The sequence below is a fragment of the Sturnus vulgaris genome, unplaced genomic scaffold (assembly GCF_052056855.1).
Source record: "Sturnus vulgaris isolate bStuVul1 unplaced genomic scaffold, bStuVul1.hap1 Scaffold_192, whole genome shotgun sequence".
Lineage (NCBI taxonomy): Eukaryota > Metazoa > Chordata > Aves > Passeriformes > Sturnidae > Sturnus > Sturnus vulgaris.
This window is the reverse complement of record NW_028276155.1, coordinates 7,660,875-7,679,322: the sequence shown is the minus strand read 5'-3', so window position 1 is coordinate 7,679,322 and position 18,448 is coordinate 7,660,875. Positions and strand designations below refer to the sequence as shown.

The 18,448-nt window shown below is 38.0% G+C and overlaps 1 protein-coding gene and 1 long non-coding RNA gene across 2 annotated transcripts in view; both read right to left on the bottom strand.

Annotated features, from left to right (window-relative positions):
• LOC148218288 (uncharacterized) overlaps positions 1 to 18,448 on the bottom strand; it is a 256,820-nt gene that overhangs the window by 89,994 nt on the left and 148,378 nt on the right. The window lies entirely within an intron of this gene.
• LOC148218289 (synaptonemal complex protein 1-like) lies at positions 5 to 9,257 on the bottom strand. The gene is made up of 7 exons (XM_088157904.1): positions 6,186 to 9,257; positions 4,541 to 4,622; positions 3,620 to 3,682; positions 2,851 to 2,913; positions 1,910 to 2,026; positions 1,231 to 1,341; positions 5 to 587 (listed from the first exon to the last, which is right to left on the bottom strand). Exons 1-7 carry the CDS (start codon positions 6,338 to 6,340, stop codon positions 471 to 473), a joined length of 708 nt encoding a protein of 235 aa, XP_088014030.1. The 5' UTR covers positions 6,341 to 9,257; the 3' UTR covers positions 5 to 470.

Below are 18,448 nucleotides of genomic sequence, written 5' to 3'. Positions count from 1 at the left end.
GCAGGACTGCTACTCCTAAAAAACAAAACCACACTGGAAAAGTTCAGAGAGAACTGTCTCCATTGGGAAAGACCCCACAGCACAGCAAGAAACTCCCTAAGCAAACTGAAAAAAGATTTTTACAAGTGACAAACTGACTAGAGATCACGTTTTGTCTCCCTGTGCTGTTGGTGGGCAACAGGGAGGGACTGGGATAAAAGGTGTTCTAAAGGTTTATTTTAATTCTCATTACCCACTTTTAAATCTATTTATAATACATTTTCTTGATATTGTTGAAGTTCGAACTTGTTTTACCCCTAAACTGTTTTTCTCCTAATCCTTATCTCAATTCATAAACCCTTCAATTTTTCTTTCCCCTCCTCTACTCAACTACAGAAGAGAAAAATGAGTGAATGGTTTTTTTGTGCGTGCCTGAAGCTTAGCCAGTATCAAACCACTACACAAGAACATCAGCCCCTCCACTGAATTATTTAACATTGGAAAATACTCCTTACCAGTGCTCTTTCTGATGATAACTGCTTTTGCTGATTAATTTTATATACTCTTAATTCTGCATCTTTTTCTTCAACCATTTTATCATATTCGTTCTGTGTTAAAAAAACCAAACCAACAACAAACTCAAAACATGTGATTTGTAACATGGAAATGTTACAATTATAGATCTATCCAGTCTTAAAACATCATTTTTTCAAACCAGGCTCCTCAGAAGATTCAGAAAGCACCATGAACAAGCACTGATGCTTCTGCAGAAACTGCAGAAATCAAATGCTCAATGCAGTATTATTTTGTGGACTGGCAGAGTGTGCTTTATTTCTATGCAATATGTGTTCAGCACCTAAGAGCCAGCCATGCTGTTTTTATTAATGGGATCTGCTAAAAATACTGCAAAAGAGAGTAATAGAAAGGTAAACTAAAATGTGTCAAAATAAACTGCTGACAGGCACTAAGTAATTTCCCCAGAGAAGGAGGCCAAACTGATACTGATAAATACTGCATTCAGAGGGTATTAAAGGAAGCCTAACTTTAAAACAAAAAATTAAATCCTAGAAGTTCAGAGAAATGAAATTTATCTGTCCATAGGTATGTTTCCAAAATCTTCACATGAATTGGATTTTAGGTGATGAAAAGTCAAGCATGTGTTCAGCTTCCTTTTCCCAGACTCAGGCCTCTTTGTGGGTTTGAAGGGTTATTAACACATTACAAATGCCAGCAATCAGTAAAATCTCTTACCTTGTGCTTTTCCATAAGTGCCACCATTTCAGTTATCTTGTGCTGACAGTGGATATCAGTTTCTCTCTGTATCACTGCTGCTTCCTCATAAAGCAACCTCAGCTTTTCTACCTGGGAGCAGTAAATTGCATTTCATTCATAAACATAACAATATATATTTTAAAAATATTACTTTAATTTCTTCTTCCCCCTGTGGGTGCAGTGTAGTCCCATTTGGACTTCATTTGGTTTTGAGATCCTTTTCAAATCTGACATCTTTTATGCAGATTGTTAAAATGGGCAAGATTAAAGGTACAAGTTCACTTTGAACCCAAAGGCCATTTCAAGCACTCTGCCCTAACATTTCTTAGCATTACCATCAAAAAATGTGTGGGCAAAAAAATACTAATATGGGAGAAGTTATAATCTCATTTAGCTATGCTGACTTTATACCAAGGGTAGAATTTCTTTGAACTATATCTAGAAAGAAAGAATTTTTAACTGGGTTCTTATTTTCAAAGACATATTCAAATATTTCAACTTAAGCACCTGATGTACTAAAGCTTTGCTCACAGGCATACACAACAACCATTTCTGTTGATAAGACTGAAATGTAAGAGCAAGGGCTCTGGCCAATAAAGCTTCATAAAACATTTTAAATAAAAAAAATTTAATTGCAGTAAAAATTAACACCTCTCACCTGTTCGTTAAGTTTCTTTTCATTCACTTTTCTTGTTTCTATCTCTTTTTGATAGATGTCAACTGCTTCCTTATGTTGCTTGTTCATATTTTCCATTTCTAACTGCAATTTCTTCACCTTTCGGGAATGCAGAATTGCTGCTGTTATTTGTTTAGGAATTAATATGTTAATTTTTTTTTATCTCTTATTTTTGAGCGGGAACACACTGTTACTTCTCAGGCATATGATTAAAGTGCTTCCTATTTAAAAGTTCAGCTTTTTTTTTTATAAAGAACTGAACTTTGTCCTGAGGTGAGTTAGAAAATACTCAAAGAACCAATGGCAACAGCACAACGGGAAAGACTACCCTAAATGCTGTGAATTCCTTGGAAAAAACCAAATACAGATGGAGATTTTATTCTCTCTCTTGTAATTCTATATAAGATTTTCACAGGTTTTATGGGACATTTTCCTCCCAGCTGTGCATTCTGATTACAGTTTTTCCTTTTAAGTTTCTCATATGAATATCCTCCCAAAAGTCCACTTCTTTCTCTAAGTGCAGTACCCAAAGCTGGACACAATGTTCCCATCAGAGGGGTTTCCACTGCAGAACACATTTAAAGAACAGCCTGAAGTGAGTAATGTATGTAAGTCTTTTAAATGCTTTTCTGTCACAATGGGGTTACTGTTCAGTCCACTACCAATAAAAGGAAAAAAAAGAAAGGGACTGATTGGAAACATAATTAATTGTGATGTGAAGTCCATCTCTTTTAAATGTCCAATTGTCAGTGCCCAATGATTAAAAATGGAAGCATCTTCTAAAAACTATGAGCTCATTCCTGCAAAATCTGTATCCCAGATCCATAAACCAGCTCACAAAGTATTTAACAACTACTGTCATTAATTACACTGGGACTTAAAAACACTCACTTCATCTTCTATGTGATGTCATTTAAACCTACCTCCCCTTCATGAATACTGTTTTTCTTGCTTTCTGCAGTGATTTTCTTTTTCAGCACCTGATTCTGTTGAAATAAAACAAAACAAGCACTGCACTTTAATAAGTTAACAGAATTATGTAATAGTTTAACTGTGTCAAGAATGTCAGAATCTTCAAAATTCCAGCTTTCATCAAGTTCCTGTTATTGAATGGAGTTCATTCCATAACTCTCTCTTGTGCAGTTCAGGTTCCAGAACAATTCTCCAAACAAAAGAATGCTCAGATAATTACTGTGAAAATCCTGTTTCTTCATGACCTTAAGAAAGGCTCCCCCTGAGCAACAACAGGGAATAACAAACGAGGGGCAGAATGGGAATTAAAACTAAGATGCTGCTGACAGAAGGTGTGAAGATGTCATGACCATGATTACAAGTTATGTATATTTTACAGTGAAGTTTCTACAATTTGTGCTAGTGCAGAATTCTTTTCTACAAGTGGTAATTGTGATGGGTCCTTATTACAAGTACATAAATAATACTATATAGTAAATGAAAAAAGTGTAAGTTTGTTAAAGATATTATTTTTGTAATTGCTTTTTTCAAATTAAGGCTAATTTAACAGATCAAGTGATTCCAAAGACGACTCCTTGATTTGCTCAGTTAGGATAAGAAAGGAACATTTTTAACTTACATAGGTGTATCTAAAGATATCACAGCAGATGAAAAATGCTGAAAAGTCACCCCAAAATACCATGTGTTGATGTATTTGTGACTCTCAAAATCCCTACACACCTCCTGCTGCAACTCTTCAAAGCATTTGGCTTTATTTTCCATCTGTTTCTTTAAATTATTAACCTGAAAGAGATATTTCAAACATTAATTAGTTAAGTCCTAAACATTACACCCTGTGTTAGCAATTTCTGTCAACATTCCCAAACATGCACTTGCACCAGTCTGGTTTATTCTGATGGGACTGAAACACAAGCTGATGTCTTAGAATGACTGGAGTTTGAGCCATAAAGTACTACAAGATGTTAATTAATTTAATTAATAGCAGTGAACCAGTTCCTTAGCAGTTATAGAGTCAAGAAAGAAAGAAGAGAAAATCCTGCAGTATCTTCACAATTTCAAAAATACATTTGTATGAAGTTCCCCACAATCTATGAAAAACTGAATTTTCCCAATTATTTTCTAGACTCTTCAACTGCTTTTCCTTTCCTGAAATTTCATTTTCAATACTCTTAATCTGAAATTAGAATTGTAAATCTTTGACTTTTACAATGAAATTGTGAAATCTGTTTTAATGCTAAAAACCCCAGGTTGCTTTGAAACTACAGAAAGTAAAAATATTTGAATATATTTAAGCTAGAACTCACATTACATATAAAAACTAATCTAGAGCCCATCCATCACCCAGTGGATATATGAAAAAAAAAAAAAAAACGAAACAGGTTCCCTGTTTGCCTGAAATCAAACAAATCTTTAATATTCAATTTCCCAGCAAGGAATAAACATCCCTGTGACTGTGCTTGTCTTTCAAAATACCAGGGCTCAGCATGTGGACACACAATGTCACAGCTGGCAGCAGCTGTGACAGGAGAAAGCCCCTGGCAGAGACCACATCCCCAGGCAGAGCTTTGCACAAAAAATCCCAACAAACGTTTTACATTTCAATTCTGTCCTGCAGGTTATGTAACATATTTCCATATGTACGTTTTCTTCTTTTTCATCCAGTTTACTTTGAATCTCTTCACCTGTCTTTGCCATTTTCTCCTTCAGAGACTCCAATTCATTTCTAAGGGCCAAATTAACAAGCATTAGTAAATATTTACTTCTTACCTTCAACTTCCTTTCAGTACTAATAAACTCATATTTTATTTTCTACAAAGAGCTGCTGATGTTGATGGGAATTTCATAAGCTGCTCAATGAAAATGTTCTTAAAATGAAGCAACATGCCTAGTAAGTCAAGATGTGAACTGTCCATACTTTTTATTTTAAGTAGGAGAAGATGTTCCAGCTAACCTAAGGAAAAGACATCCTAACCCGGACTATTGCAATGCAGCTCTGAAACATGGGAGGCTGCCTGTCTATTGAACTGATGGTACAGAGATTTCTGCAGAGTAACACTCAGCCAGTTTTGCCTTGTCACATTTCACCCATAACCTTGAACTTCCATTTTCATTTCCTTCACACCTAACATGTCTAATGCACAACAGGACAGCTCTTTCTATGTAAAACAAAATGATGGCAAACATTGTTCCTGTAGCAACAGGTATTTCTTATCTGATAGAATTTGTACTTGCCAACAGCAATATTGAGTAGTTTCTGTTTAGCTGTATTATCTAGAAAAATATTAATCAAAAAAATCCCAGAAAGCAACATATGAACACAACTATCTATCTGAATCTACTTCCTTTAACAATATCAGATATTAATATTTGTTTTTACTTGCCTTAGCTGGCCATTTGCCTCTTCTAGGTTTACAACTAACTGCTTTGTATTTTCTTCCTTTTTCTCACTATCCTAAATAAAGACCAATGTCAGCAAAGAAATAAAATTCAAAGTGACTTCTTAAAAAATTCAAAGACATCCAAAGCACACTGACCTGCCTTATTCACAAGTGTAAATACACTTCTTGCCCAATTCAAGCACAAAAAACAGTTTAGGTATTCTACAGAACCATGTCATGTTGCAGTTTATCATCTGATTTGTAAAACTGAGCACTGTCCTTTAAAAAATCTGGAATTTTACAACTTGCCTCTTGTTTTTCTTGCAGTTTCTTGAGTTCTGCAGCCACATCATTTCTCTCCTGTGCTATTTGTTCTTTCTCTAGTGAAAGCTTATTGACACACACTGTTAGTTGTTCATTCTTTAACCTAATTTAAAACAAATGGCCAAGAGGAATAAGAACATGCATTTTGAAATCTCCTTTGAAGTTAAATATACCCATTATCAAGTGTTACTCCATGCTGAAAAAAGTCCAGGCCTTTATCTACAAATACAGGATTTGCAGCAGTCACAGTGATATAAAAAGGAGACAGAAGAAGTAAAGAAAATCAGAGTCAACTTTTACATAAATAGTCCGTGAAGATGATGTAGTTCAAAGCAGGATTAACAATGAATTCAGAAACTTTCTCTTCTTGTTAACAAAGTCAGAGATATGGAAGAACTACATATTCCATAGAATAATACAAATAGAGAAAATGTAATTTACAACTGTAAGTATATAATTTATGTTATATTGTGTGATTCAAAACTTCCATTAGAAAACAATCACAGCTCATTTCACTGTGTATTAAAGTAACTTCTATATAACACCAAAAAGAATTAAATACTGTATTTTCAAAATAGTCATACGTCTCTTGTTGCAGATCTGTTTTCAGAGCCAAAAGCTGGTTTAAATGATCTTGCTCCTTTTCAGCTGTACTAGTCAGCTGTGCTTTCAAACCATGCATTTCTTTCTGCAGAAGGAAAAAGGAGTTTTGAGCACACATGTGTAAACTACAACTCATGGTGGTTGTCAGACACGAGCTAACAGCACAAGGCTTTCAGAAGAACCAAACAACATCCACACCATGGGTTATCCAGACTGTACCTTTACATATCTCTGCTGGGATATGAAGTGGTGTGAGATGAGAGCTCTGACACCAGTGCTGTACCTGGTCCCTGCTGTGAGTTTAATTACCCAGTCTGCAAAACTATTAAATTAGAGTCCTTGGACATAACTTTAAATAAAGATAATTGCTTCAGACTTTACAAGCTTTTGCATTCATCTAAATAAAAAAGACTAAAGAAACATCAGAGAATTCCAGTTCTATAGGATAGAGCAGAAAGGCAATCAACAGGGCTGTGCCTCCATCCTCAGTACAGGCACTGGAGGAGTGCAAGGGGCAGCAGCCAGGCCCCTGTGCACAGGAGGACAGAGATCTCCTGCTGTCACTGCTGTGAGCAGAGCAGCTCAGGGTGGGACACTGCTCTGTGTGCTACTTCCATGAACTTGTGTTCAAGTTGGGATGTGTAACTTGACTATTTATAAAAACATGTTATTATTGTCCTATTTCAGACCTCTCTGATGTCTCTCTCCAAATTTTTCTCTCTCTGCAATTTTTTTACAGCAGCCTCAAGATCCTTCTTCAGCAAGAATCCTCCAATTTGCCCATTTTAGAAAATTAGTGAAACTCAGTTCAGAACACTCAATGCACAGATTGTAACAACAAGCAGAGGGAGTAAAATGCACACCTGATTTCACACTACCTTAACTTTAGTTGATATGGTTTCTTGTTAGACTTGTAAATATAAAATCATCATGAAAATAAACCTCTGTTAATAGTGTAATTCATATAGCTTAGACATCTGTGACAGAAAATGGGCCTGTGCCACAGTACAGCAGGGTGCACAGAGGCCAGAGCTAATTACCTTCCTGTAAGTAAGAAAAAAATGGGAAAACTTTCTATCCAGAGGGATATAAAGGCATTCGAATGGGCATGAATGAAGAAGGAAATAACCAAAAACCTGACAAGGAAAACCAAAACACAGGAGACAAGAAAAACCAAAAACACAGGAGACAAGAAAACCCAAAACACAGGAGACAAGAAAAACAGTGGTAATAAACAAGATCTTCAAAGAAAACACTGAAATTTTGGATGAGAAAGTTTAGTAGAAATGTTAAGGTAGACTAGACTGTATTTATTTATGGCATTTAAGGCACTTACAAAGCAAGAGGAATTTCATATGAAAAGCAAATGCCATGAGATTAATAAAATGAACATTTACCAGAGTTTCTGACAGCTCTTCAAGTTGCACTTCTTTGTCACATTTTAACTTAGTCATCTCTTCTACAGCACATGTAATGCAAAATTAATGGAACAGAAATAATTTTTCATACTTAGCAGGCAGTATAAAACACTTTCCCTTTTGCAATAGCCAGTTCTCAAAACTTATTGGATTAAGTTCAGAAACTGTAAAGCTCATTTATGACTCAATCTGAATGTAGACTTTAAAAAATGATTAAGAAAGACATGAGCAAATCTATATTTGAACAGAAACGAATTATTTATCTTAAATAAAATTCAGAGCCTATTATGTTTTCCACAATTATGGCTTCAAATAAACCATGAACTGTAAGACCAGAGTATTCTCCAAGTATTGATGCATCTGCATTGTTCCAGAAAAAAAATAAAAATCTGAACTGCTGAAAGTTCAGATCACATGGATATGCTGAAAAAGGAAACCAGTTATTACTAACTTCCACATGTTTTCTATGTGCATATTCACAATACTGGTATTTTTTGCAAGTACTCCACACCAAGGTCGTGTTTGGTGTGGAATTCTCACAGGTCTCATCTTGCCTTGCTCTAGACAAGCATTAGCAGTTCACTTTGGAACATTTCTCTTTAGATGCCCTCGATGTATACAGGGACATCCAATTCTATTTCTCATCTGTCAGATGAGATCCAGCCCCATGTGCTGCACAGCAGGAAACAGTGCTGAAGGCAGAACTCTTACTCTGGGGGCTGAGGAGCACATCCCCAGAAACCACACGATATCAAAGCAGGATTTAAAGATAAGCCCTGCCACATCCAGCATGGGGAGGGTCTGCAGAAACCTTAATGGGAGAGTTTTATCTCTGCTACAAGCTACAGAAATCCTGTCTGCTACTCCTGGCACCTGCAGTGCTACTGGTCTTAGCTGGAAACCAAAACTGCTTCCATGAGAATTCCTGCATGGATGGCCTTGCCATTGGAGCTCTGCACAGCACTGCCCTTTGGCTGTGCAAGGACCAATGACCACCAAAGAAAGGGGAGTCAGGTGAGTCCAAATAAATGCAGGCATTCCTGACAGGTACAGGTAACATCATTCCTCCAAGTACTACAGACAGTCCATTTCCAGAAAGCAGCAGAAAACATTTTTCTTACTGCCTAGCTCATTTTCTGCCTTTCTACAAGCCTTACCCAGTTCAGCAGACTTCTTTTGGAGCTCCAAGGTAACCAGCTTTGATTCGTCTTCATATTTCTTTGATCTAAGAAAATGATAATTTAAAACCTCCAAATGTACAGTACAAAGCACTGCACTTGAAACTTGAAGGACAACAGGACAGTGTCTTACCACAAGCACTCGAAGAACATTTACCTTTCAACAGGCAGACAATATATCAGCTGCAACACCTACCAAATTTCACTTTTACAACTTCAGAACAGCAGACATTCAAGTCAACAAATAAATACTTACAGAAATTTGTATTTCTTGAAGACAAAATTATCGAAGTTGGAGGGGGAAAAATTTTACTTTTTATAGACCAGTATCAACAAGCACAAATATAAAAAAAATACATTAAATTCCCTGCATTTAGACCACTGTATCAAAAAACCTCCAAATTTCAGCTTCATTTCCAGTTGTTCTTGATTTTGTCATAGACTGCAACTGTAAGATGCCTCTGAATGGAAACTCTTTAATTTACCTATTTTGCTCCTTTTGCAGCAAGCTTTTCAAATTGGCAGTAGAAATCTCAAACTCCTCTGTCACTGCTGCAAGCAAAGCCTTCACTTTTTTACATTCTTCCTCCTGTGCTTCCTTTTCTCTGGTGACCTCAATTAATGTTTTCACTGTAGTTTGGAATTCAGCTTCTAAGTTCTTCTGAGTAGCCTTCAAAACATGATCTAATTTCTAACCATGTTTTGCAACAAACAGCTACAGTTGTTTCATATCTAAAGTATCCATAATTATTTATGCAAATACTCATCTAGTTTATTTAAACTGTAAAACTGTAAGCAAGGTGTACCTCTGCCTTTTCCAATGAAATGTCAGCCTCTCCCAGCTTTGCCTTCAAATGTTCTTGACTGACCTGGGATTCCTTTAACATTTCTTCTCCATGTACTAAGCAAAAAAGATGTATGTTTATATTTTTAAAAATAGGATATTTACTAAAAAAATGCTGTTAGAAATTCGAAAATACATACATTTATAGAATTTAACAAAGGCCAGTGGTACTGACATCATATACTATAAAACCTTTGAATATAAATGGCTTAAAAATATTGAAAATCAAGGTCTGAAAAGTAAGTGTCCTCAGTGGCACCTGCCTGACTGTAAATTTGTAAAACTGAAGCAATGTGTTTTCCCCTTGCAATTTTCAAAACTTCTCACTGCTTGACTCACCCTAAAAATTACCCTGCCAGTTCTCATCCCACATAAGCAGCTTCTGTTTCAAAGATAAGCCCCAAAATTCTGCTGCCAACCAGCAACAGAACAACTATCACAACCCTGTTTCCTATGCTTCTAAAAACAATTACATTTAAACACAGCAGACAGAACTCTTACATTTTGCTTCTAGCAAGTCAGCAATCTTATTTTGTGATATCTGCAGCTGAGCCTGGATGTCTTTTATTACACCATCTTTTTCATCTCTCTGTATGGTAAGAGCTGAAATCTAGCAAAATTAAAGAAATATCATAATGAAGTGTGGAAAAGGGACAGAGACTCATTTCCATTTGTATCCCAGGTATGATGAGCTGCTGTCATTCAAGTTACATAAGGTTGTTGATCTTAGCCAAATATTGATCAAGTCACATTACTCCAAATGAAAAAGTCCTCCAGTTCAAAATCAAACTATGAATTCCAGTAGACTAAAGGTCTGAAACATCATTAAATTTAGCAGAATCTGACTTAAATGCAGCTTCAGCTGTTATTTTGTCTTTTCTACTAATACCCAGAAAGACTTCTTGGCTCTTGCATTGCCCTTTTAGTCACAAATAAAGCTGTTACCACATATTAAATGGTAAAACTGAGCAAACCTGCTTCTCCTTCTGACTCACTTGCAGTTTGCATTCTTTTTCAAACTTGTCCACTTTTTCTGCTTCTTCTTTCACTTTTGAGATACAGTAATATCCACAGTTAATATTCTAGCTGAAATATACTCCAAGTTCAATACAACTTCCAGTTTAACATTGCTTGCAATTGTACAGCTGTACATTTTGTTTCCCAAGAGTAACTGCTGAGGCAATATTTGATTTTATAATCAAAATATCTTTTTTTGTCAGCTTTCCACAGAATTAGTCCATTACTCCATGTTTGTTATAAGAAACTAACAGAAAAGAGCATGTGAAAATGAAACAGGAACACAAACAGGAACACAGCAGCCTGTACATATAGAGAGAGCATTTACCTGAATTTTGTGTAGCTATACACTATTGCCATTACCATTTAAGTAAACCAACTACAGGAAATAAATATTAATCTCTAGGCTGTACTTCACAGACAAAACTTGAACTTTGAGTGACTATTTGAAAAATAAAGTTCCAAATTTGGCCCAGAGGAACAACAGCAGAAGGGGCCAGGCAGTGAATACAGGCAGCAGGAATAAAAGAGGGTCCCAGTGTCTCAGTGTGACCTGCTCACCATTCACATCTGTCTGCCCTGACACTGCACATTTTTTATGTGTAATAAATGCTATGAAATACAAAATTGTTGAGCCAGCAGCATGAACACAATAAACAGAATTCTCACGTTTGAAACTCATTTCCAATCTGTCCTGCTCTGCTTGCACACGAAGCTCTTCAAATGCCACTGTCATTCTCTAAAAACAAAATTTCATATTTGAAGCTCAATATTGGAAACCCTGGAAGTTCCCAAGGGGCTGCTGCCAACCCCAGCCATTCTGAGAAATCATCAGGTAAGTGAAACAGAGTCCAAAAAGAAGACAGAAGTTCTGGCAGTCACCCAGCACTAAGCACATATCACACCCATCACATGGATCCACATCCCACATATCACACACATCCCATGGATCCACATCCCACATATCACACACATCCCATGGATCTACATCCCACATATCACACCCATCACATGGATCCACATCCCACATATCACACACATCACATGGATCTACATCCCACATATCACACCCATCCCATGGATCTACATCCCACATATCACAGATCACATGGATCTACATCCCACATGCTGCTGCACTTTCTCCATTGAATGTGCTTTATGTAATACAAAAATAATTCTTGAAGAGGGACTGAAAACCTGACTTCCTGCATCACACATGACATGATATGGACACAGAAAGTATCCCAACATAAACATGTAATCAGCTCAGCATGTCCACACTCACATTCCTTTTAGCCAGCTTATGTCACTTACTTCCATGTTGCCATGAAGTTCCTCATACAATTGCCTCGTTTCTTCTCTTTCCTGTTCATCTATCAAAGCAAGAATTTTTTTAATGTTTTCTTTTGAAATTTTTTCTTTTGAAAAAGAATGCCAGCTGTCCAAGTCATTTTCCTTAATCAGCATAATGAATTTAAAAAGGAATTATCAGCTCATTTCTTATTAAATGAGGCATTATGAAATACAGTGCCAAAAGCCATACAATCTAGGGAAAATGTGTATTTCATTGAAATATGAAGCAAGCTCAGCTTTTAAATTTCCTTCCCAATATATATTTTTGACAAGTGCAATTCTGGATCAATTTATGTAACCATATTAATTCTTATAGTATTAATGTTGAATAATCATGTATCAAAGCTGTTAGTATTTGATAAACTGTAATGTAGGGTTTAGCACTGAATTTCTTCCTATCAGCAGATACCTGTGACCACAGAACTGTCATTATAAAATTACAACAACACTCCATGTCCATATTTTCCTTCTTTCCTTTTACTTTTGTAATTGATACTATTTTTCCCTATGAAAACAATTACAGAAAAGAATAGTAAGAAACAGAGCTATCAAAAAAGAACAGTACATCTATACACAAGTGTTTCTAGAATTAAGGCTAAAAAGAAATAGACACTTCTTAAATATCCAGGATCAAGTTAGTAAACTTTTAATGATTAACAATTAACAATTCTACATTGCATATAAAGCAGAATTACCAATCGAGAACATGTTTCAAAGACCTCAAGAATTTAAACTTTATTAAGTTATCCAACTGTCTTGACTTGTTGAGTTACCCAAGAAGAATTCTAGTTACTCATTATACCTTTGGGTTAAGATCTTTTTTCCCCACTAATGTGTAACTGCTGCAAACTGGAAATGCCAGCTCTGGAAATTTCTTAAAGTGTGCTGGGAATTTAAAGTAGATTCCACTGCCTCAAAACAGGCATGAAGTGCCACTTCATATCTCTCAATATCTTCACAGTCCCTGGATGGGACTGAAAACCCTCAGAGGGCTGAGCAGACTCGAGGGGAGCTGCACTGCTCTGCAGTGGCTGTCACTGCTCAGCAGGGTCTGGCACTGCCTCAAACCTGGCTCAGTGTTCAGGCACCCAAACAGCTCCCAGGCCTGGAAACTTTCAGCAAACGATTTGACTGGCTCCAAAAATCCTCTGGATTTAGCATTACAAACCTGATGTGTGTTAGTCCTGTGGCTTCACTCCTAGTTTTGTGAGCCACTTAAATTTCACTCCTCATTTTAAGAGTCACATCCAGCCAATCTCAGCTGGAGAACACATCTGGAACAGCATGAGAACTTTTCTGTGAATTTAGAGCAAGCTAGAAGTACTCTCATACATCTCATTTACTCTCATAAATCAAAAATAAAAAAGTATTTACATTTGCTGGTCTTTTCTGTGAAGAGAGTGCAGGTTTCCTTGAGCAGAGTACACAGATGCATCGAAGCAGTGGCTCTAAAGGAGGGAAAAATACCATGTTTTCATAGGAGTGCACAGTATTTTATACTAAGTATAAATATATATATATATATTTAATGGATAAATTTTATACCAAGTACCTAAGGAGTAACAATGTAAATGACCTTCACAATTTAACTGCTATATGAAACTGCCCATATGAAAACTGATTATTTTCACCAGAAAAACATCTATTTGGTTACATTACTCACTCTTTCTGGAGATCTTCTTTTTCCCATATTTCATCTTCCAGTTTCAAATGGAGTTTATCATTTTTTAACTAATTTCATAGGGAATAAATGCAAAAAGACACTGTTATTGAAAAATACATTAGAAATACACTTTGACTTCTCAAATCCCACATGAAAATGTGATTTTGGGTATCAGCAGACAGAAGTCTATTTAACTGGTATTGCATGCTGAGTCATCTTCTGCATGAAAGGCAGAATAATTAATGAGCAATGACTTACCAGCAACTGAGACACTTACAGGTAAATTCTTCATGCACACACTCATACAGGACAGGTGCACACACCTGCTCAAAACAATCATTTGCTCAAGACACAAACCAAACTGCAACATTCTTTAATATTTAATTGGATCAATAATATTGTCATACTAAATCAGGAAGCACTTAACTTCATCTATTCAATGTATATTGTACAATACTGGCCTGCAGTTCTTGAATGGTTTTATTCTGTGCTTCAATAATCTCTCTACTTTCTCGGAGTTTTCTTTCTTTCTGGTTTAGTTCTGATTCCATAGTCAGCTTCCACTGCTTGATCTTCTCAGCCTCATTGTAGAGTTTTGAGAACAAGTCATTCCTTGTTTCTGTATTCTATTAAAACAGGTTCCACAATTTAATCTCAAATACTATCTAATTAATACTGTTGTAGATAAAATATTTTATCTCTTAGAAACATCACAAGAGTAATATTTTTCCACAGATGGTGATATAAACTTATATACAATCAGGAAGCAAAGTTTAAATCTTTGTGCATCCACTATGTAGGTATCAAAAGGCATTACAGACCACACAGGAGACACAAATACAACGAAAATCTTTAAATCTTACTCTAATTAAAACTCACAGACTTCACAGGCACTTCAAATAAAGAAAAAACAACAACAACAACAACAACCAACATTGCAATCACCCTAATTGTTAAGGATTTGTCTCCAGGCATGTTCACTAAATCACAAATATCTCCTCTATGTGATTCAGCTTTAAGCAGGAGACAGAAAACAATTCCCTTTTGACTACTTCCTTCAGCCCTGAAATATCTACTCAATAATGCTTTAAGAAGTGTTTGGGAACAAATTTCAAAGATCCCAAGAAATTAGATATGCAGAGTTGATACTTAGCTGACCTCTTCATCTACTTCAGAGCAAAGCTTGACTTGCTGGGAAATTATATCTGAAACATGAAGAGATTTTGATCAATGTATTTCTAAAAAATACTAACAGTGAAACTGTATTTAACAGTGTTACCAGATATGAAACTCTAAGATTACTCAAAAAAAAATTAGAACTCGACAATATAAAAAAATTTAAAGAATGTGCATGGCCAATATTTTAGTCTTACCTGAATCAGTGATTTTGCCAGGGTTGGACACATCGAATGGCAAGTTAAAATCATCCTCCAAGCATTTGTTAAAACCCTGCACAAATTTAAAAATTAGTTCATTGTGGGTAATTTGTAAAAAAGGATTACAAAATCCTGAAAAAAACCCCAAAAATCCTACAGATGATGTGAAAATATAATTTTTCATTAATAAATCAGCTGCCTACAATTTCAAAGCCCAAGGTTTTGGTGAAGGCTTTAGAACTTGCTTGCTTCTTATTTCACAGTGGTTTATCAAACTTGTTTTTTTTCAGTTTTCTTTATTATTATTTTTGACTGTGGCCAAAGGGGAAGCTTTCAATGCAGGGAACTCAGCAGCTCCTGCCTGTCTGTGCACTGGTGCATGGTAAAGGACTCAAGAAGCCAAATTTTTTTTTTCAAGTCCAGTACCTGATATTTCTTTTTTGCTTTACTTCCAAGGGCACTTCTAAACCATATCTGATTATGTTTCAGCATGAAAATACCCTTTTACAAGGTTTTTAAGTCATAGAAGTTCATCCTGTAAACAGCATAACTCATCAGCTGTCAGAATATCCTGTTTGAATCCCAACACATTTCATAAGGAGCTTCAACATGAAAAAATAACTCGTTGAATTCCCATAACTCAGAGTGGGGACGGAACATTTTCACTGCACACCTGATCTGGTGAGAGCAAAACATCAACGGCAGTGGGAGCATCTGAGGGGGTCACTGCTCGCTCTGGGTGCTGAATGAGCCACCCCAAACACGGATTTATCATCACTGAGCTACAGCTACAACACACAGCACAGGCTGACAAGAGGAGTCCCTTCAGCTGTGTTATAAGCACATATTACATTATTGGCTTTTTGCAAACATTAAAATGAATGCTGTATGTATGATGTTGGAAAATGTTGCTGTATGAATATAGTTTCTTTTAGCTCTGCTATTAACAACACTTAAAAATAGCAGTGTGATATTTTTTTTTTTAACTATAACATGGTGATGTAAAAAGCTTTTGTTCATGTAACTAACTCAGAGAATTGTAAAAAGATAATCAGGAAATTCTTCACACTCTTGGATTATCCTATCTGGATGAAGACAGGGCTGATGAACACCAGAATTCCAGGGAAGGAATTTACTGATCTCCGTTATCAGGGAGAACAAGAAGCCACAAGGAAAAAAAAAAAAGAAAAAAAAAATGTTGATTTACAGGTTGGGGGGGTGGGGGTGATTTTGAAGAATGCATGAGAGGTCTATAAATATGCAACAGGTTGATGCATTTAAGGAAATGTTTTCTGAGTTAGTGTGTGCTCTTGGCGGAATGCCAAGCACCCGGCTGTTGTAACCTTTTGCTTTATTGTCTCTTACAGTCTTTTATTAAACTTTTTCAAATCTACCAGGAAGCTGAACCTCGTTTTTCACTTTTTTGACAGAAAATAACAGCAGAAGTCTTTGAAATTCCAACCGAAGATGTTCCCCCGGCACCAGTCTAGGCATGCGCCCCTGCGGTTTCCCCTCGCCCCCTCCTCAGCCTCCAGAGCAGCACAGCCTTAGGGGGGGGCTGCCCTCAGCGGCCCCGCTGCCGAGCGCTCACCTGGGATCTGCCCACAGACCACTGCCCAGCGCTCAGGCGGGGCGGAACGAACAATTTAAACCGCTTTTCCTTCTCCACGGCGCCGCTGGAAGGGCGGCCGGGCGCCATCGCCGGCAGCTCTCGGCCAAGGGCGGGAAGCGGCGGCGGCCCCTCAGCGCCGGGCGGGGGGCGCCGCCTAGCGGAGCTGCTGTGGCGCAGGCGCTGTGCGGCGGGAGCTGCGCCCGCCTCAGGCCCGGCCCGGCCCGGCCGGGGGGAGCGGCGGCCCCGGGGGCGATGGCGGCGGATCCGGGGGCGATGGCGGCGGCCCCGGGGTTTCCTCGTTGTCCGTGACCATCAAAGAAGTCTCGGGGCTGCCCGAGGGGCCCGGCGGGTTGGGGACGTCGCCGTGGTCGCCGGCCAAGGGGGCACAGAGGGACCTTGGCAGTCGCTGGGAAAGCCGGAGAGGTCTGAGGGGAAAGGGAGTCTGTAGCCGTGGAAAGGGGTTTTAACCCTTTAAGTGCGGCGGAAATAAGATGCACAGCTACATGGTCATTGTTATTAATGGTTTTCTATTTTTCCAATTTATCAAACAACAAAGATTAAATGTAACAACAAATTTTTAATAGTAACAATTATAAATGAATACAATCAAAAGTATTAAAGATTATTACAAAAATTATTGAAATTGAATACAATCCAAGTAAAGTATTAAAGTTGTATAATTTGGGATAGATAAAATTTGAGAGTAAGTGTTTTAGTATAATTGAGGTTCATATAAAGCATAAGCAAAACCGACCGGGGGTATGGGGAGGGGCCTGCCCTTCCTCTCGTACCAAAGCATCCGGGCTAACAGTCCTACTTTCATACTGTAGGCTACAGAAGTTTCTAGAAAGCTCCTCCTAGTTTCTGTTCCTAAAAACTACGTAACTATACTGCACGGCACATGCTCTACTAATGGGTTAGGGGGTCTCTCCTCCTTTTGAGGGTCTTATTTCTGGTGAAGGCTCATCATCTTCATCAGTGACCGAGGTGTGTGACCCGCAGGTAGCGCAGGTGCCCTGTGTGACTGAGCAGATGTTTTCCATAACAGGACTCTAATTAAGTCCCATGCTTGGAATCATCCCATTTTTGCCCATTTCAAGGTTGAAGCTCTATTTCTAGATGCTGCTTATCAGACCTACGTCCTTCTACTATTCTTATTTGACTTTCTTCCAACCTTCTTCTTCAACTCCCAACATCTGGAAGATGTCCTTTGCCCTGTCTCACCCATCTCCCCCCCCCTTTCACTCGGTAACAATTGTCTTCTATTGATCTAAATACAATTTTGCTAATATAGTTACAATTTAATTAGCACGAATCACATTTATCACCACACGAATCTTTTATCAATTGTCACACCATCGATGCCCGTTACAGCCATTTCTGGGAATTCATCTCCTGCCATCCCCCACGAGCTCACAGCACCTCATAACACAGTTCCGTGCCTAAAACTCCTGCCTTGCCCCGCGCCCCGGCTCTCTGCGGAGCGGGCGGCCAATCGCCAATTGCCGGCTCCTGCAGCCGCTGTCAGGGCCGTGTCTCCTGCAGCCGCTGTCGCTGCACCTGCAGGGCCGCGTCCGGCTCTGCTGGGCTCCCCAGCACGGCCCGCAAGGACAGGGACGCGCTGGAGCAGGTGCCCAGGAGGGACAGCGAGATGCTGCGAGGGCTGGAGCAGCTCTCCTGCAAGGAAAGCCTGAGACAGCTGGGCTTCTTCAGCCTGGAAAAGAGACTGAGGCTTAGGCTTAGGCTTTACTGAACTGTGGCCTTCCAGTACCTGATGGCAAGC